The following is a 14,296-nucleotide window of genomic DNA, read 5'->3' as shown; positions in this document are numbered from 1 at the left end:
ATGACGCCCATTTCCTGGGGAAAGATTTACCAAAAATGAAACTGAAGCAATAATGAATGTTCTGAGAAAATTTAAACACCCAATCATGATGAGGTAGAACTGTCAGTGTAAAAAATTGTAGATAGTCATATAGTCTTACCCAGGGAAACCAATCTCAAAGAAGCGGCACGAAGAAGAGTTACCGATCCCTGCCTGCTTCACGCATGCCCGCAACTATACACCTGCCCTACTACCAGCTGGCCCCACTTAATGCCAGCCTGGGACCTGACTATCGCTTACTTCTCTGAAAGGCAAGTGATAGTTGAGGCCAGCTGGATTGTCGAGCAGGTGGGTGATGGGCGGCGGGTGTTCTGGGGGCGCGTGTGGCAAAGATCGGTAAACCTTGCGCGCGGCTCTGGGGTCAGGTTTTCCCAGGGTATCATACTCTGGAATTATGACTGGAAGCAGTTTTATAGACAGTCGATACTTCATGTGAACCCTTGCTTGGATTGTTGTGAGTGGGGCCCCTGTACTTAAGCTAATATTTCAGTTAGCCCGCCCTGAAGAGCTGAGCCCTTCTTGTCCAGAATCCCCTGTAAATGCAGTTAACTCTCCAGGTTTGGGGGAGGGGGGTATCATTGCAACTGAGAATCTATTCTGGCATTCTGAACTTATACCTAAGGTCCATGCCTTAACAACTCTTCACATAATCACATAAAGAAGCATGCAAATGTTGTATATGGTACTTAACATTATATTGGCATGGCCCCAGTTTTTTAATAGACCAAAGCTTGCATTTTATTTTGTTCATGCTGACATGGTTCCTTACCGGTTAGCCATGATAGTCGACGCTATATATTTAAACTGAGGGCTACTTACCGGTATACTTGATCCTCGGACAAGAGACTTATGTAAAATATTATCCGTCTTACCCGGTCAGGGAAGTCCGTTAGAGCCGATACTTAGCAAGAAGGTTATAACTATATTTACCTCCTTCACCCTTGGCGCCAGTAAAATTGATATGATTTTTAGTTTACTGCTTCCCAACCCTAGGTTCACGCAAATCTTATTATCGAAGAAAAAACCGGAGCCTGGATTATAAGACCTACCTGTTGAACGTGTTACGTGGAATGAATATGCCTGGAAAGGAGTTTCCAGGCTCATATCTCCGGCCGCCACACACCTTCTGTCCGATCTGTGGGCGCCGCCATGTTGGGTCAGCATCACGGGTTGTTGACCCCGACTCCTGATTACCCCCAGCGCGAACTCTTCGCTAATCACACGGCCTCAGTCCATGGGACCCCATTGATCAAGCGAACGTATTCGCAAATCATGCCCCATGTTTAACAAACCTTCATGATAATAATGATAGAATCGGGTGCAACGTTTGGGGGAAACCCAAACCTCGAGCACGATACCAATAAATTTATAAAGAACTTCTACTCCAGCCCGGTGTGATCGGATCAAACAGGATAATTAGTATTACAACTATAGGGTCCGGTCATTGTGCCAGAAAACCGTTCACTTTACAGTCATAATATCTAACATGGTCAGAAATGGAGCAACAATTATATAAGTATTGTTCCAGAGACCGTGAGAGAGCGAAGACACGAGTATATACAACGAGAATGTCCTATTCTAGTTATTTGATACTTCGCTTAAATCTACAGAAGGCCACAGCAAGTAAATTTTATGGATGACATCATCGCGCTCATTAATTTTTGCCTGATTTCAGGAAAAAAAAACAAGAATTATTTTCCTGTTCGAGGACGGTCAGACCAAAATAGATAAACTCGTTGTGTTGAAGCCTAATTATCATACTTGTAAAAGTGACACTAGGGAGGTAGTCATGACTATAGTTGCAGAAGTGAAACTTGTTAGATACTTTTAAAAGTGCCACCAATATAGAAGCCATGAAATGTAGTTGCCAGCTTGGCAAGTGATACCAGTGTACCCCACTAGTGTCACTTTTACTACACTAGTTCATAGAAAATAGCTTTCATGAAAGTCTGCACATATTATCTGTTGATTGCCATCTTGACATACAGGTGCAGACCAAAGTGTTGGTCCTGGGTGCCGGGATGGCGGGAATATCGGCCGCACGTAGCCTCATCCAGAGCGGCCTGACCGATTTCGTCATCCTCGAAGGTGCCGGCCGTGTCGGGGGCCGAGTTTTGAACGTGCCGTTCGGCGGAAAGACCATCGACATCGGCGGGAACTGGGTTCATGGGGTCTCCGATAACAACCCAGTATGGGCGATGGTCAAGAGTTATAACATGACTGGAATCGACGCCGGAGAAAACACCCCGAAGGTACGGAACAGCTCTGGTCACGATGTCACTTCGCAGCTTCACGGCATGGCCGCTTCCTTTGGTGAAATATAAAGCGCCTTCTATGAGCTAGCCGTGCAGAGAAATGCTACCGGACAACCCGATATGCCGCTACGAGCTGCCCTGAAGTTAAGCGGTTGGAACCCAGTCCTCGTCCATGGAGAAAGCCGTTGAACACGCCATCTACGATACTGGTTATGGGGAAAAGCCAGACGTGTCATCTTTGCTCAGGGGAGAGCTTAACCCGACAAAAGAAATGTTCGGCAGTAAAACGTACTTCATCACAGACCAGCGAGGATATGTTTACATCATCGAGCAAATGGCAGGAAGCTTTCTCGCAGAAAATGACCGACGGCTCAAGCTCAATAAAACAGTTACCACAGTACAGTGGGGTGACCATGGTGTGATTGTCACTACCAAAGATGGTTCTAAATACGCAGCCGACTATGCAATCGTGACCTTCAGCATGGGGGTTCTACAAGACAACTCCATCGAGTTTGTTCCGGGTCTGCCCGACTGGAAACGAGAGGCCATCTCACGAGTACGCATGGCCGTGTACACCAAGATCTACCTGAAGTTTCCATCTAAATTCTGGGACGACGATGCGAACATTTGGTACGCTGGAGAGCGCAGGGGGTACTACACCGTGTGGCAGAACATGGAGGCACCAGGCTTGTTTCCTTCGGGTTCTCACATCATTCTTGGTAAGTCATACCAAGGAAGTAGAGCTGTCTAGCGCTCGTTTTTTTTTGGCGTGGTGAAACTAGCGACATGTTGCTAGCGCTGACTCATCGATAAAAATTTATGGAGCATCAAATATGCTTAAGTGTGTTGTTTACGTCTTTTGAATGAATAGAAGGCTACAATTTTCGTTAAGTAAGTGACATTTGTCTTTTTCTTACAGTGACAGTTGTGGACGAAGAGGCACGACGTGTGGAGGCCCAGTCTGACCAAGCAACTCAGGCCGAAGTCATGGCTGTCCTCCGCACCATGTACGGAGCCGGCATCCCCGACCCTACAGACATCCTGGTGCCGAGATGGGAACAGGACCCGTTCTTCCGCGGCAGCTACGCCAACTGGGGAGTCGGCATCAATGATGAGGTGCTGCACAAGCTGCAAGCTCCTGTCGCCGGGCGTCTTTTCTTCGCAGGAGACGGGACCGGTCCGCACTTTGGCTACCTGCAGGGCGCCTTCCTTGAGGGAGCGAGAGTTGCTGACGCCATCGCGACGTGTGTGAGAGGAGGCCCGTGTGAGAAGGAGTACCAGCCGCCCCGCCGGGGTTGTACCTGTCCCGCTGCAGCCAACTTCGACATCCAGGCCACGGTAGACGACGGGTCCTGCCTGTACACCAGTGGCGGAGGCAGCATCATGCCGTTTTCAACCTCATTCTATCTTGTGATTTTTGCAGCGTTTACATTCAATTGTATGGTGTAAGTTGGGCAGTTTTTTTAAACCTCACTAATAGCCAGAATTTACTTTTATTTTACTTTCAGCATTTACTTAACAAAAATGGGTCAATGACCCACTTAATCCTCGGTGTATATGGTGTCATAAGGACTGGTCATTCGTTATAACCACAGAATAGATTAACGGAGTGAGCTTAGCGAAGGAGGTAATTCTATTTAACGTAATTATCATATAGCCTATCCAAACTAAATTTAGTTCCTATGAGACCTACAATGTCCTTTTGTGACGCATACATTATTGATATTAACCTATATTTGTCGAATTTTTGAGATATACATTAGAAATTACTTGCCCTTTCAGTCTATAAGGAGATTACAGATTTTTAGTTTGAAAGCAAAACTTCCACAGAAAATATTCGTAACATTGCAATCTTGGCATATCGAACCACTTCACACTGTAATGTATGCACGATCATTCCTCCCTGCTTGGTCTGATCATGCCTCCCTCTTGTGTGTTATCATAATTGGTCAAGTTCAGTGAACTCTCCTTCTGATTGGTTCCGTTGTCGAATGGATTATAGATTTCTATTTCAAACCTATGAATTCATTACAAACCCGGCTCGGGACACTTCTCTATTGGAAAATGAAATGCGGCCTTCTGATTGGTTATCGTCGTCTGACAATATGATATTTGACCTAACTTCCCGACTAGTAAAGTTAAACTATAGACCTATTTTGATTTTGCTTTAGAATAGGAAGTAACTTAGAAATTTTCGCAGTGTTTAAGTTCGCGGTTGTTTGCGGTACAGTAACGTTATATTAACTTTATCAAAAATGTTGAAATGGTATACAAGTGGTGTAATAAAACTGGAAAATAAAACTAAGGAATATAATATTCGTGTACTGTGTTTACATTTTCATTGTTGACAAACATATTGAACAGTGGACCACGGTTTAACATCCCGTTTTAAAACAGCAACCCTTTCTTAAAACGTGAGTATTATGTAAGAGATACAGTCGGGCTTCAACCCACTGAACTACGCACACTACTAAATTTGTTGTTTGAAAGTCCGTCTGAAAGACTGATAACGTCACATTTCCAAACCGGGGCCCGGCCGGGCTGTTTTTGGAAACGAGAAATAGAAATTAATTCATAAAATTATACAAAAATAATGCTCAAGACTAATATTCTCTTTACGTCTTGTGTAGTTTGGTGTCTTTTGTATCATACTTTTCGTTCGCGAAAGCTGCCGGCCGGGCCCCGTGGCCGATTTGGTAATTTGACGTAGGCCTAAGGCTAAGGTCACATTTCCACAAAGGGGCCCGTCCGGACAGCTTTCGGGAACGAAAATTATTATATAAAAACACAAAATTACACAAGACGTAAAAGAGAATAATCGTGGGTATTACTTGTGTATATCTTTACGTATACATTTATAATTTTCGTTTTCTCAAACAGCCCGGCCGGGCCCTGGTTTGGAAATGTGGGGTTCTGAATAACAGTACCCGGGGTTCTGAATAACAGTATACTATGCCGGATCCGCATTTATCCAACAAAAATACTTAAAAAAATCTCTGTACTTACTATCTGCCAGGATACGAGGTAATTTCGTGCAATGACAGTGTAAAATATCTATTTCTGACAATAAATGACCTGAAAACGAATCCGGTACTTCTGTATTCTATGTCAACTTGTCAATCGGTGTTTGTGAAAAAAAAATCTTCCTTTTCCTGAATTGTGTTCTTAGATTCATTCAACAAAGGTATAAGTGTCTAAAGACTATAGCTATATACAGGTAAGAGTACCCGATCTCTAAACCATGTTGATTGGGTAACTTTCTTTGCTGATTAGGGGTAACGTTACATTCCGACTCGGGGTCCGGTCAAGCAGTTTGTGGAATACAAACATAGACATGTATACGTCAATATATTCCAAATTAATGCCCACGACTATTCTTTTTACATCTTGTGTAGTTTGGTGTCTTTTATATCATACTTTTCGTTCTCGAAAGCAGCCCGGTCAGGCTTCAGTTTGGAAATGTGACGTAGGCCTAAGGTTTCAGACCAATATCCAGAGGTGGCTTGTTTGTTTCTTTGTTTATTGAGACAAAATAAGTGACTAAGTACGTTGTATCTTCTTCTCACAAAGAGTAACGTTGTTTCTGTTTTATTTATAAAGAAAAACATGCCGAGATTGTTCCACATCTATGTAAATATAAGTAGAGATGCGTTCTGGCAGATATGTTTGAGTACAATTATTCCCTTATCTATTCCTTCAAGTCTCCGTTTCTTCTCAGCCAGCCAGTCAGTCACCATTCATATGTTCCTCCAAACGTTGTTCCAGTTGTACAGCGTCGGGTCTGTCCTTTGGGTCTCAGGCCCAACACTGACACATCAGCCTGTACAGGGAAACGAAACATTTCTCCGGCTTCCCCATTCTCTTACCGCGCTTCAGGAGCCGCACCAGCTGTCCGCAGTCCGGACGGTAAACCCGAGGGTAGCGGGGCTCCTCTCCGAACGTGGCGATCTCCCACAGCAGCACGCCGAACGACCACACGTCACTGTGGCTGGTGAACTCGCCGTCCCGGAGAGACTCCAGCGCCATCCACTTCAGCGGTAAGAGGTCGTCCTGGCCGAGGTGCGTGGTGTGGACGTACACCGTGTTGGCGTACACGTCCCTGGCGAGCCCGAAGTCGGCCAGTTTGGCCACACCGTCCTCTGTGATGAGGACGTTCCTCGCGGCCACGTCACGGTGGACGATCTTGAGACTCTCCAGTTCGTGAAGTGCGCGGGAAACGTGTAGAGCGAACCGCAGCAGGTCGGACAGACGAGTGTCGGGGTCCTGGCGACACCCGCGTAAGAAGTGAAGAAGGTCTCCGCGCGGAGCGTACTCCAGCAGGATCCGTCTGGGCAGAGACTGAGTGATGATGCCGTGTAGCTGGACGATGTTTGGGTGGACACGTTGGTCATCTCCCTCTCTGTGTTCGGACTGATTGTGGAGGGAAATCAGAATGTCCACTTCTCGATAAAAGTCCCGGTAGCACCGCTCACTCCCATCGCCGCTTTCATGAGCCAGAGATATCGACTTGGCGGCGACCAAGACCGGTTCTTTTCCAGGCATACACAGCTGCGCTAGCACCACGTGACCAAAAGTCCCCTGTCCAATCATCTTCACCACCGTTAAATGCTCTTCACGCCGTTCCCATGGTAACCGGACATTCTGTGCCATGTCCTCTTCCTCCTTGACTTCTGCGACCAGTTCTTGCAGCAGAATGCCTTCTTCCTGTTGCCTCAGTGGATGATTCCAGAAAATTATCTTTCTTAGAGCAATCTTCGCTGATATCATCACCACAACGAAAACAGGTATCACAAGGACAGCTAGTAACTGTAGATTATGGCTTCTTAGTCGAGCGGGACGTCGGCTGCAGTCCTGTCCAGTCCACGGCGCTTGACAGAAGCACGTCCCGTTGATGTGATCACAGACCCCGCTGTTCTGACACGCACAGACGGAAGAACAGTTCAAACCGTAGTGACCATGGCGACACGGGCGGTCGCAATGTTTCCCCATCCAGCCTGGTAGGCACACGCAGCCACTCCACCTCTCACACCTGCCCCCATTCTCACAGTCGCAGGTTTTGTTACAAAACATTCCGTACAGGTTGGGAGGACAACTCGTGACGTTTAGAATACGTTCTTTTTCTACGAATACCCTCGTCCCTGCATTTTTAGCTACACATGTATAGACACCATTGTAGTCATCCTGGAAAGTGTTCATCGTAAACTCTATGACTGTTGTTTGGTTTGATAAGACCTTAGAGATGTTTGTGTGGAATGGCCTGTACTTCAATACCATAGACGACACGTTGAAGTGAACTGCAGCACAGGACAGTGTCACGTTACTTCCGATGTATATGTGTTGCCTAGGAACCGTTGTTATGGCTACCGCTTGGGTTGGGATGTCGCAGGCTACCCCTATCCACCCCGGAGGACACAGACAGGCACCGTTGAAACCATGGCAACGGGCACCATTCTTACACACACAGTCTTGTTCGCACCACGAACCAAACTTTCCTCTTGCACAGCCGAGTTTGTCTACTGTACACTGCGTGGAATAAGTCGTTGTTTGTTTTAAGATGTGGAAATAGATAGGGGTTGAGTCACATTTGATCATTGCTGGCGACGATGTTTGGTAAGAGTCGATGTGATAGACCCAGAAATAACCAAAACTTCCGTCATTCAGCCATTCAGGCTTGATGAGATGATTTTTCACAAGGTTTTGGAACCCACCATCAGGACCCGTACGACTCAACAGCTGTGCCTGGACAGCCATGCCCGTTTGGTTAGAAGAACAGTACAATCTTACTCCAGAGTCAGATGCAATGTTTGCCCAGCCGATATTAGTCAAAGACTTCAAAGCGCCGACCACAGTGACTCCGCAGACGTCGTTATCTGATCGCACGACAAATTCCTTTTTGTACTTAGACGTTGGACCTTGTCCATGAGACGTGTGAATCCAGCCTGTTTCGTATCTAGAGATGTAGTTGGAAACGTTGAACAGTCGTTGAGGCCTCCCCTCTCTTTCTGGTGTCTCACATGTCATGTTGTACAGGGGTGGGTAGCCTTCTACATCAGTGATTTCAATTTTCACGGAGTAGAGTTTGTTATACAACTGGCATGGTTGACCATTTATATCAGTGCACTTCAATAACACAACGAGATCGTACATTGGACGAACGCGGAAGTCGAGCGGGTTAGCGACACGAAGGGTGGCCTGTGATCCATTTGGACTGAGCGAGAACCTTCCGTACGGGTCTCCGTCGATTATTTGAACGCTAAACCTGTTGTCTTTGCTGTACAGATCTGAAGTTATGTTAGCCACAACAGTACCGACAGGGATGTTCTCCGGTATGGTCAGGTTCAACGTCTGTGCTGACGTATTGTTGACACCACTTTCCCAGGCACTTGGCGTTCCGGAAACAAAAAGGATCGAACTCCCCAGTGTCAGCCACATGATAATACTAGTACCAATAACCATGTTGTCGTCAATAATATCCTTGACGGGCCAAAGTTACACCTAGCTTGCTTTCTGTTAGATTTCTGCCGTGTCGATGAACTTACCTACACCAAAAAGAGGAAATCTTCCTTGATCGCCCAACTTGCGTTAGTAGCAACACGATCCGGTCCTTCCGCTTTTTTTTACGGTTCAACTCCTCCTAATGGGGTATAAAGGTCATCTCCAAGCAGATGTACGTTGGAAAAGTCAAACACCTTTAAAAGAGTTGCTACGCGATAATAATGCCTTTCAAATATTGAGACGAAAATAATTCTGCAAGATGCGATGTTAAGATATAAAAGTACGACTTCTGGGTTAATATTCTTGATCGATTACTTATTAATAATAGGAATGATATTGAGTACGGGTAGGTGTGTCCAGTCTTGATAGCGAGCCATACCAATTCAATTTGTTGATTCTCCGATTTGTTTCATAAACAATTAAAGCGACATGACGAAAAAAAAACAAGCAACAAGTCTGAATTCAGGTCAAAAGGTTCAGGTTTACAAGTCCAGAATTCTCCACTGCTATATGTTGAATACTATACAAATATTTGTATAATTATTTTCCCATAAGTTTGCATATAACTTTTTCTATGTGCTAGATCGTGGAATTAGACGGTATGATTACTAACTTTGTAAAGTCAGCTGCACCTGCCCAATTGAATATTTATCATTGAGATATCGCTGTGTCTTGCAAGTCTTGCAAGTTTAACAATTTAACAATGTTATTGTTCCGTGAGCTGTGCTATTCTATACGTGCACCCTGCCATAGACTTGTAGCACATGTAACTATGTAACTGTTATCTACTTTAGATTTAAAGGCATTGAATCAGAAATGCTCAAGTTTAGAGTATTAACGGCAAGTGATACGATTCAAGGACACCCCCTCCCCCGTCCGCCAAGGTTTTAGGTCGTGACACTTAAGAGTCATTGCACGAGAAAACCAGGCAGAGGCCGGAAGATGGGGGTCGGCCAAATCGGTTCATACTTTGTATGTGTGATAGGTATGTGGAACTATTAACAGCCATATACTTAAAACCCTCCAGCTATTTTTCGTTATCGAGTTCTGGGACCCCCCTCAGAGACCCTCGAAAATCCGACAATTTATGGCTGAAAATTACTGAAATTGCGATGGCTATCCTGAGAAATGTACATAAGATACAAATCTAACTTTTATATTTCCATATGGCATGGGTCCTTAAGTTTTACAGATCAAAAGTTGAAGATGATACATTAAAGTTAAGAGGGTGTACTAGGGGGTTACCTGAATCACAGAAAGCAGATTTTTTATCACTGTAAATTTTAGTGATATTCAAGGCCCATTATCTGCTATACGCAGTGGCTCTGGTAAATGGTTTTACTTTTGCTAGAGAGAGGAACATCTACTTATTCAAAAACAATCGTCATCTATTTGGGCCATACATAACGCGAGCCGTGAGAGGGGGGTCTTTATGGGGATTTTTCGAGTTTTGGGCCATATAATAAACAGGGTAATTATATTACACTATGGGGGTAAGTCATGGCAAATGTTTGTATAGTTGCTTGTAAACCATGCATAACTGTCAAAAATATTTTGATTGATTGGTTATGTTAATTGGGGCTCCACATGGGGGATATAGGGATACTTGAAACGGAATTTTGCTGATTTTACACATTTAAATTATTGCTTTCTTATGCGATTAAGCCTGTACCTTCTTAAATCACTTCGTACATACGTACTAGTACTTTGTCGTGCCCAAGTGAAAAGGCTCTGCATGGGGGTTACCAGGACTCGAACAATGTGATACCATTTAATAAACAGGGCACATGGATGCATACCTACTTCATAAATGTTGAAACAAGACCACAACAAAAGCAAAAATTAATGCTCTTTAGGGATGGATACATGTGCATTGTACTTTTGTTATCAATTACGGAATACAGCAGAGGTACAGCTATAGACAAAGTGCTGTCCTCCAATGGCGTGTTAGTATGCCCGACTTCATCACTCAAAGGTCCTGTTGATTTGTCTATGTGGATGACATGGCCAAATGGCCAAAAAGTTGCATTCATTATGAAATCAGGTGAGGTATTGTAGTCAGGAAGGATGAACATACGCAGATTATGATATACCAACACATTCTTGATTTTCGTTCCTTCACATCTTCTTGTTTGTTCAATATGTAGCTGCTTTGTTTGATAAACAGTATGGTTTAATTTTTTTCTTAAGTGAAAGTTGCCAATAACTGACGTGCACACGGATGTCATTCAAACCGATTTGGCCTATAGTCAAGCCAAAAGTAAACTCTATGACAAAACATTTACATAAAGAGACAAATGATAAATCATCCTCTCTTCAAAATACAACTACACACAAGAAATTAATACAAATATATAAAACTGTTGAAATGCATTCTTTAAAAAAAAAGAAAAAGTTTACTTTGGTAAGACTTGTGTTACAATAAAGCACTATCTGATTAAGCCTTTAACTTTTTTTTAACAAGATTGTTCAAAGCAAGGTCATGAGACTTCTTCAATTCAATGAACTAAGGAGTTGGAAACTGTGCACGGAGATAGCGGTGAACATTTGTTTTGAAGGCTGATAAGTTGTAGAGAGGAGAGAAACAAGAGTCGTCAAGTGAGTTTCATAATTTTGCTGTAAACTGTTGCTCTAGGAGGGCCTGGAAACCGGTAATTGAATAGTAAAGTGATGTGAGTTTGCTAAGAACCTTGTGTTGCGCTGAAAGGCTCGCACCGGAGGGACAAGTAGTATGAGATCATTGGAGTAATTCCCATGGAAGTTCCGGTAAAAAGGGACAGGGATGCCATATTTTGCCTGTGGGAGAGAGGGTCAAGCTTAGGTGATAATTGATTACTAATAGCCATACAGATTCTTCTTTGAATGCAGTCTAGAAGTTGCAGACAGTCCTTCGGGGCACCTCCCCATAGATGACAGCAGTATTCCATACAAGGGCGGATAGTGGATTTGTACAGATATACAGCTTAAGCCGGATTCGGAGACGTTCCCAGTCACCATGCCCTGTTCACGTGTTCATTCGATTCCCATTGGCTACGAGGAAAGGCGGGAATATGTTCTGAGCTAGACAGGTCAGTCAAAACACGCCGTTTACTGAGCGGCTGTGTTTGCATTTCCCGTTGCATTTTCCGTTCTGGCATCCTTTGCGTTGGCAATTTCTGCCCCCTCTGTATTCTGCTTTGAGACTACACTCTTGACTGATTATTCCCGGTCGGAATCTCTGGCAAAGACGGTGAGTCGTCTCTATTTCCAGTTTTTTGTCGCTGCTTTGTGCAGCTGTGACGGGGCCCCCAGAAGTTCGGTTGTTCTCTTGTTGCTAAACTCTTACAGTAGGCGTTGCTTTTGATTCTTAGTACGACATGGCAGAAGTTGGTCACAGAAAAAGACGAATACTAATCATAGGGCACTCGTTCATACGCAGACTGGATGCTTTTGTTGAAAGCAGAACCGAATCAGCATCAGGCCAAGTAGTGAGTAGAGATTTTTGGTTGGAAAACACCGATGTAAAATGGATGTCCTTGTCTGGCGGCAAAGTTTCGAACTTCGACCAAATGTGTAAGGCCCTGCCAACCGTGGATGATGTCTACCTTGAGTTAGGGTCCAATGATCTGTGTGAGCTCTTCTGGGAGCCTGAGATAGTGGCTTTACGCATAGTTGGTATGGCAAGTGTAATCAGAAACCGGGCTAATGCCAGACATATCATTGTTGGAGAACCTCTCCCACGGGTATTTAACCCACCAAACATACCGTACAATCAGTGCCTAGGTAGGTACCTTGACGCTTTGAGACATGAGGTGGCCAACACTCCTCACATGTCTACATGGGCACATGTCCGCCTTGTTAATAGGCATTGCCCAGAATATTTTGCAAAAGACGGACACCACCTGTCCCCTTACGGGATGTATCTTCACTTCAAGTCCATCAGGGGGGCCTTAACAGCAACAAAGGGCATTTAATTCCCTCTAAAATACATTTTCAATTGGACATTTATACATTGAATCACCCCCACCCCCCTCGCCCTGGCCCCTCAACACGCGGTGAGTAGAACAAAAGTAACTTGATATTTGGCGACATTTTTGAAAACTAACGAAATCTTCAAATGTTTTAATACTCGTTTGTCAGTCAGAAAGCAAGGCTATTCATTTACATTCCCTCACCCTACACTTCTTAGCCCCTTATTGCCTGATTGGCTCTTTGGCGGACTAATAGACAGGAGGGTTTTGCAGTCAGATTTCCCCTGCCACTTGTTAGGCGCGATGGCTTTTGGTGGTGGTAAACCAGTACTCAAATTATGTTGGAAATCTTATAATGTTCGTAAACTTGTATGATTGGCATGTGACCTTTATACGAAAAACCTTTTCACGAGATATATGGAACCGTTGTCATGGTAACCATTTGGCGTGTTGCCATATATTGAGAATGATACATATTTATGTAATGATTCTATGTTTTTTCCATTCTGTATGCCAATCTTGACAATATACCTGTTTTTCCGCCAAAGATGCCAAGTGTGTCAGTTGAATTCTTGTCTCCCTGTCCTTATATCGGTCGGAGAAGTAGGCATAAGGGGCTTTTCATGAAATGAAAATACAGCTTAAGCCGGATTCGGAGACGTTCCCAGTCACCATGCCCTGTTCACGTGTTCATTCGATTCCCATTGGCTACGAGGAAAGGCGGGAATATGTTCTGAGCTAGACAGGTCAGTCAAAACACGCCGTTTACTGAGCGGCTGTGTTTGCATTTCCCCCCAAACCCAACCCCTATAGAAAAGCCAGAACGTCGACAACATTTGTTGCCTTTCTTTTGTGCTTTGTTTTTCATTTCACCTATATGTACTCAAGCACAAATTTCAGATCTTCATTCAAAGTTTACGCATAATTCAAATTCACAACAAACAATACCGCAGATGTACCTTCATGTGGATATCAATTTATAGGAAAGTCGTTGGACTAATATCAATGTCTGTTCCCAAACAGATGTTGGTATACATATCACGTGCCCTTTGTCCAGGTACCGTTTAGTGTACCTGTCCATACTTGTGACTATTTACGCATGATTTTGTCGGGGTACTAGGAAGATACCTGTCCGTACATGCGTCAATTGCTTGTTTATATCACATGATCTTTGTTCACAAGCAATTGTTTGATTCACATGATCTTGTCGGGGTACGGGCCGGGTACCTGTCCGTACATGTGATTATTTAACGCATGATTTTGTCGGGGTACTAACAGGGTACCTGTCCGTACATGCGTGGTTCACAAGTAACTGCTTGTTTTATCACATGATTTTGTCGGGGTACCGTTACTGTACCTGTCCGTACATGTGATTTATTTCGTGCATGGCTTTGTCGGGGCGGGTTGTCCAAGAACCACAGTGACTTAAATAACCTTTGTATCTGACGGTTTGCTTTTTCACCGTTATACCGCATTTCTCAGATACCCGGCATGACACTCCAATACAATCGATATAACTAGGAATGTGTCATCATGCAACAAAATTGTCCTGATGTA

The 14,296-nt window shown here is 44.2% G+C and overlaps 2 protein-coding genes across 2 annotated transcripts in view; both read left to right on the top strand.

Moving 5' to 3' along the window:
* Window positions 1–2,466: 2,466 nt before the first annotated feature.
* On the top strand, window positions 2,467–4,687 carry LOC118415418 (polyamine oxidase 6-like). Its single transcript, XM_035820028.1, has 2 exons — window positions 2,467–3,013; window positions 3,214–4,687. Exons 1-2 carry the CDS (start codon window positions 2,467–2,469, stop codon window positions 3,741–3,743), a joined length of 1,077 nt encoding a protein of 358 aa, XP_035675921.1. The 3' UTR covers window positions 3,744–4,687.
* A 7,064-nt stretch (window positions 4,688–11,751) lies between these two features.
* Window positions 11,752–14,296, top strand: part of LOC118416853 — a 7,485-nt gene continuing 4,940 nt past the window's right edge. Inside the window, exon 1 of the mRNA XM_035822127.1 lies at window positions 11,752–12,018. The gene's annotated coding sequence lies outside the window, so the exon portion shown is untranslated. The remainder of the gene's footprint in view (window positions 12,019–14,296) is intronic.

This window comes from Branchiostoma floridae, chromosome 5, assembly GCF_000003815.2.
Source record: "Branchiostoma floridae strain S238N-H82 chromosome 5, Bfl_VNyyK, whole genome shotgun sequence".
Taxonomy (NCBI): Eukaryota; Metazoa; Chordata; class Leptocardii; order Amphioxiformes; family Branchiostomatidae; genus Branchiostoma; species Branchiostoma floridae.
The sequence above is the reverse complement of the archived record's forward strand: the minus strand, read 5'-3'. Positions and strand labels throughout refer to the sequence as shown.

What these genes read in the sequence shown, in the direction of transcription:
- LOC118415418 (XM_035820028.1), top strand. Translation starts at nt 2,467, where the DNA reads ATGGAGAAAGCCGTTGAACACGCCATCTACGATACTGGTTATGGGGAA. An exon ending in GGGTTCTCACATCATTCTTG is followed by an intron (nt 3,014 to 3,213) that starts GTAAGTCATACC and finishes TTTTTCTTACAG; the next exon opens with TGACAGTTGTGGACGAAGAG.